Consider the following 5,510-nt stretch of genomic DNA (forward strand, 5'->3'; position numbering starts at 1 on the left):
TAAATTAGATGACAATGTATAAATAAGAAGAACAATTCACAATAATTGATGATCTTTACTTGTAAAGTAAGTTGGCGTTGTAAAAAAGACGAATTAGTTTATTAGAGGCTATGTCATTTCCCCGTTGCTTAGTTATAAAATTGGAAGTTTAATAATGTGTCCAATAAATACTTTGTGGCTAGATTTATAATTTCCCAAAAAAAAATAATCAACAATTTATATTTACTATTGTAATCTATAATCTACCCTCTATTCAAGTCCTGGCAGGTAAAAATAAAGCACCTTATATAACATTATAAGATGCATCTACAACAGCCAGTAGTACAATACTAAACTGATCTTTGTAGTAGTAGTAATCACTGTTACTATTGCTAGGCGCTTCAATAACCACATGCTTCCCATCTATTCCATAACTCATTCCACTCACGGACCTTTTCTTGCCAGCGCGCAGTGGTGTTCGGAACCTTAAAAAATAAATGTGTTGAAAATTGCAGGCAAACCGTGAAGACCTGGCAACTGAGGAGCCAGAACAGCAATCTGAGCAGCAGAAGAGACCACAATCTCCACTACCATCTACAAGTAGCAAAAAACCAGCCAAAAGAAAAGTGGATGACAATCTAAATGAAGTATTTGAACGCAAAATGGATGAATCTAAGGATGAATATGATATTTATGGGCAATACGCCAGGAATGTCATAGACAGGGTCTGTCAAGTTTGTTCTACGAATTGCATTAAGGTGGGCTTGAAAACAAGAGAGAGTCAACGACATCAGAGTAAAAGAGATAAATATATAATGTTGCCACCAAAAATACAATTTCGTATTCTCCCTAATAATGAGCGTATAAATTGATTTTTAAAGTAAATTACCCTTGAAGATACTTTTAGCTATTATTCTAATGCCAAAAAATATACTTAGTTGAGAAATATTAGATATAAAATTTAATATTACTTATTAGAAAATATATATGGGGGATTATGTGTGGCAACACTAATGTCCGGACGCCATATTGGTTTTGACATTGTTGACGTCACAAGAAAAATGTCTGCGGCCGGTTGCGCACCATTTTATCTTGTACTAATGTTTATTTGTAATAAATAAACTACTTCCATTTAATTCTACATACATTGATAACGTTGAGTCGAGCTTGCTCCTCCGTTGCTGTGTTTTGGTGAAATTAAGTGTGTATTTGTGAGATATAGACTCGGTGTTGAGACAGTGACTTGTTTGATTTTGTTTTGTGTTTAATTCGCGATGAGTTCACAAAAAGAAAACACAAGAATCTGCTGCTTGTGTGGATCTTCACCTTCTAAAGATCCCAGCATCACTTTGCATCGGTTTCCAAAGCCTGGCACTAAAATGCTCTGCGGTATGTACACTCCATGCTATTCGTCTTAGACGACATAGAATACCACATTTATTGTTAATTCCGCTTCTAACTACCACAAACTCACGTAACATATATACCTATATACTTAAGTCCCAACTTTCCTTGCCAAAATCATTAGGTACTTACTATAAAAGTTTTCTTGCTTACACCATTCCCGTATCTAATATAACATCTCTTTCAATCAAAGCGAAGACTACCCACTGACATGATATAATAATATCTTAACTCGGAAAATGATTAAAATAGTGTGTAATTTGAGAGCAGTGGTGGCCGAGTGGTAACTGCCCCAACTTACGAGTGGTAGGTCGCGGGTTCAAACCCGATCTGGCGCATAACTTTGTGTAATTTATTTCGTCACTACTGCTCTCAAAACGGTGAAGGAAAACATCGTGAGGAAACCAGCATGTCCTAGAACCAAAAAATTCGAAGACGTGTGACATCCACCAATCCGCACTGGGCCCGCGGGGTGGATTATGGCCCAAGCCCTCTCCTAGAGAGGAGGCTGTGTCCCAGCAGTGGGAACATTAGAAGGCTGATGATGAGTGTGTAATTTTGATATTTTTAATTTTCAGTTGTGAATTATGGGCAAAGTATTGCTTCCCAAACGAAGCCTGGTCTTCACCAAAATTCCAGGACGCACTCCATAAACAACATAAGATGCTATGCAGCAAACATTTCAAAAGCACATGCTTTAATGAGAAGAAGTTGTTCAGAACAGCTGTACCTGATGTTCAATGCCAAAAGGTTAGTACCATTATCATTTTGAAAGTGTATTTAAAACACCTGTCTTATATAGCACAGAAATACAGACATTATGTTCAGTGTTCATTGTACTATGCAAAGCTATTTCTGAATGACATAGACAAGGCCTGGACCCAAAGATTATGGAGGTACATGGGCTCTATGCGCCACCAAATTGGGAATTTGAGTAGAGCAGAGTAAGAATTATATATGAAGGCAGATTCTTTACTGGAAGAATGAACTTTCGCATAAATGAATTCCCACAAAAAATCTGCTAATGGTTATCCAACCAATTGCAAGATATAAATTTAAAAAATTAAATATATGATGAGTACAATGACCTCTTAAGAGGTTGTTGGTTTTTTCCATAACACTGTATATATGTTTTTTTACATTTACCTCATCTATGACTAATAAATTTAAAGAGTTATCTTTAAATTTATTTAAAATAATCAACTTTCAATTTACAGGATACAACAACTTCTAATGTGCCAGATCAATCTGCCATATTTGAACCTGTTGCCGGTCCATCCAGAATGAATCCTTTAACAGAACATAATGTAAACATTATCACTCCGACCAATTCAGGAATGTTTGTGTGCAAGTCTTCAAAACAAGAAAGTGACCAGAAAAGCAAAATGTTGAGGAAACTGAAAAGTAGTATGAACAAGGTGTATAGATTACAAAACTGTAAAACATTTAAAAAACGAATCTTTTTTAAATGTTATTTGTAACAATGAGACAGTCCGAGAAATCCTCAATACAAAAATGAGTTCGACATTTGCACTGTTACTGCAAGGAGAACTGCAGAATTATAAGAGGAAGAAGCCTGGTCGCAGGTGGAACATGGAGGCTAAAATAATAGCATTGAGGCTCTACAAGAGGTCACCAACTAGCTACAAATTGCTAAGGAGAATGATTTGTTTACCAGCACCCAGCACATTAAAATCCCTCTTAAGTAAATTTAAGATGAATGTGGGGACACACAAAACAATACTCACAATTTTAAAACACGACAAAACACTTTGTCCCCTCTGAACGTGAGTACATATTGTTGTGGGATGAAATGTCCTTAAGAAAAATTTATGGTACAATTCGAAGACGGATTTAATTGAAGGGTTTCAAGACCATGCTACACAAGGTAGATCTCCACAGCCAGCTTCATATGCCCTTGTATTTATGATAGTTGGAGTCAGGAAACATTTTAAGCAGCCAGTGGCTTATTATTTATCAAGCGGTTCTGTCACAGCTGACAGACTTTCAGCTTTGATTAAGGAGGTATGCATTGCTTCTTCATATTCAATGATGATCATGCTGATTTAACTCTTTGCTGAACTATGATGTTAGTTTATTTGTTGCTAATCTCCTTATAATACTTTCAGGTTTTAAATTGTTGCTTTGATGCTGGGATAAACATATGCGCTTCAGTCTGTGACTTGGATGGAGTCAACAAGAGAGCTCTATGTCAATTAGGAGCTTCTGTTGAGAATCCCTTCATAGAAGTGAGCAATCACAAAATTGTCACTCTATTTGACACACCACACCTGCTGAAGTGCTTCAGAAATCTTTTCATGAAATATCATGTAAGATTTAGGACCAATATAACATCAGACCACCAACAAGGAATTGGTAAGTCATTTGTTATTTAGTTTTAGAAAAATAATTGTTTAATAATAAATATGTACATTTAAAGCATAATATTTTTTTGTACAAGTAATTATAACACCGGGAACGATAAGAGGCGGGTTATTTTCTTAGAATAGTTGACTTTATATTTAATTTTGGATATTTATTTTGTACTTTATGTTTTAATTGACTTGTGACGAATAAATAAAATAGTTAATTATAACACTATTAATAATTACTTTACAGGAGTCGCTAAATGGAGCCACATCAAGCAATTTTATGAATTGGACAATAATAATCCCAATTTTGTGTTTGCACCATGCCTAAGTAAACAACACCTTGAGCCTAATTCCAAACAAAAAATGAGGGTAAAACTTGCGGCACAAGTTTTAAGCCACTCAGTTGCAGCAGGACTATATACTAAAATAGCTGGAGGTAAGAAACCTGATTTATTCCTCAGATCATAGTTGCATGATACTTATATTTGTTTCAACAGTATGGTTATCTGGGGTTGTGTCTTTGATAAAGGATAAAACCAACAAATAATTATATTGTGCTTTTAACATTATTACTTAATCCTGTATTGAGCAAGTAACTAGCCGAAACTTCACAATTTATAAAAAGTAAAGTATAAAATAAATGTATATTATGTGTACATTTGCTGCCAGTATATCCGAAGTTATTAAGCTAGTTAGTAATATGCTTACTCATATTGATTTGATTTGTTTATTGTGAATTTTCAGGAGACATGCCGACTGAAGCCTTGGCAACGGCTAATTTAATTTCAAGCATGGACGATTTGTTTGATGGTGTAAACGCGTCGACACCAGACTTAAGGAGAGGAAAAATATTTTCCACAAATATAAAACACAATACAGGACATCTCCAAATGTTCGATAAAATGAAATTTTTTTTTAAAACCCTGGAATTCTTGGGATGCAGGGGTAATCCCCCATCAAAAGATGGCTGGATTTGGACCCTCAATGGGTTAGAAATGGTTTGGAAAATTCTAAGTGCCAAACATACTACAGTTAAAAGTTTATCCACGAGAAGATTCCAGCAGGATCCTCTTGAAAATTTATTTGGATGCATTCGATTCAACTGTGGATCCAATAGCAACCCAACAGTTGCACAATTCGTTGCTGGATTAAAAACAGCTGTAATAAGCAACATGGCACATACTAGCTCAGGTAATTGTGAGCTGGATAGCAACAGTGCCATAATTACCAATTTTAAAAAATTATTGACACCAGCCACAGACATGCACACTGAAACTGAACAATCGGAGTCTGTTATAGAAAATGAAATTGAAGAAAATATTATTTCCTCCCTGGAACAAAATTTGGAGGAAGGAAGTAGCGAACTACAAGCATGTGCTTATGTCTGTGGCTTCATAATTAAAAATATAAAAATATTTGTAAGAACTGTAAAAATATTTTAGTCTCCGAAACACCAGAAGAAGTGCATAATTTTATAGAGTTTAAAAATTATGATTCGGTAAAAAATTCTCTTACATACGCCTCTAAAAATTTAATAGATTGTGTAGAAAAAAGTGCAAACATAATTAATATTTTTTTAGAAAAAGAGGCGTATAAAGAGAATATAAAAAAATAACACAATTACTAAAGGACTCTATAAATTATGTCTTCCTCGAAAATTGTATGGAGCACAAAGAATTAAATATAAATTATATAATAAATAGTGTCTTCCATATTAATATAAAGAGATATTGCATAATAAAAAACAAAATTTAT

The 5,510-nt window shown here is 34.5% G+C and overlaps 1 protein-coding gene and 1 long non-coding RNA gene across 2 annotated transcripts; both read left to right on the forward strand.

Annotated features, from left to right (window-relative positions):
- The first annotated feature begins 1,374 nt into the window (after nt 1-1,374).
- Nucleotides 1,375-2,700, forward strand: LOC135118215 (uncharacterized). The gene is made up of 2 exons (XR_010277434.1): nt 1,375-2,133; nt 2,601-2,700. It is a non-coding gene; the product is annotated as an uncharacterized LOC135118215 (long non-coding RNA).
- A 493-nt stretch (nt 2,701-3,193) lies between these two features.
- LOC135118251 (uncharacterized) lies at nt 3,194-5,197 on the forward strand. Its single transcript, XM_064039580.1, has 4 exons — nt 3,194-3,408; nt 3,513-3,759; nt 4,003-4,191; nt 4,500-5,197. Exons 1-4 carry the CDS (start codon nt 3,310-3,312, stop codon nt 5,195-5,197), a joined length of 1,233 nt encoding a protein of 410 aa, XP_063895650.1. The 5' UTR covers nt 3,194-3,309.
- Nucleotides 5,198-5,510: the final 313 nt, after the last annotated feature.

Source organism: Helicoverpa armigera, chromosome 19 (assembly GCF_030705265.1).
Source record: "Helicoverpa armigera isolate CAAS_96S chromosome 19, ASM3070526v1, whole genome shotgun sequence".
NCBI lineage: Eukaryota > Metazoa > Arthropoda > Insecta > Lepidoptera > Noctuidae > Helicoverpa > Helicoverpa armigera.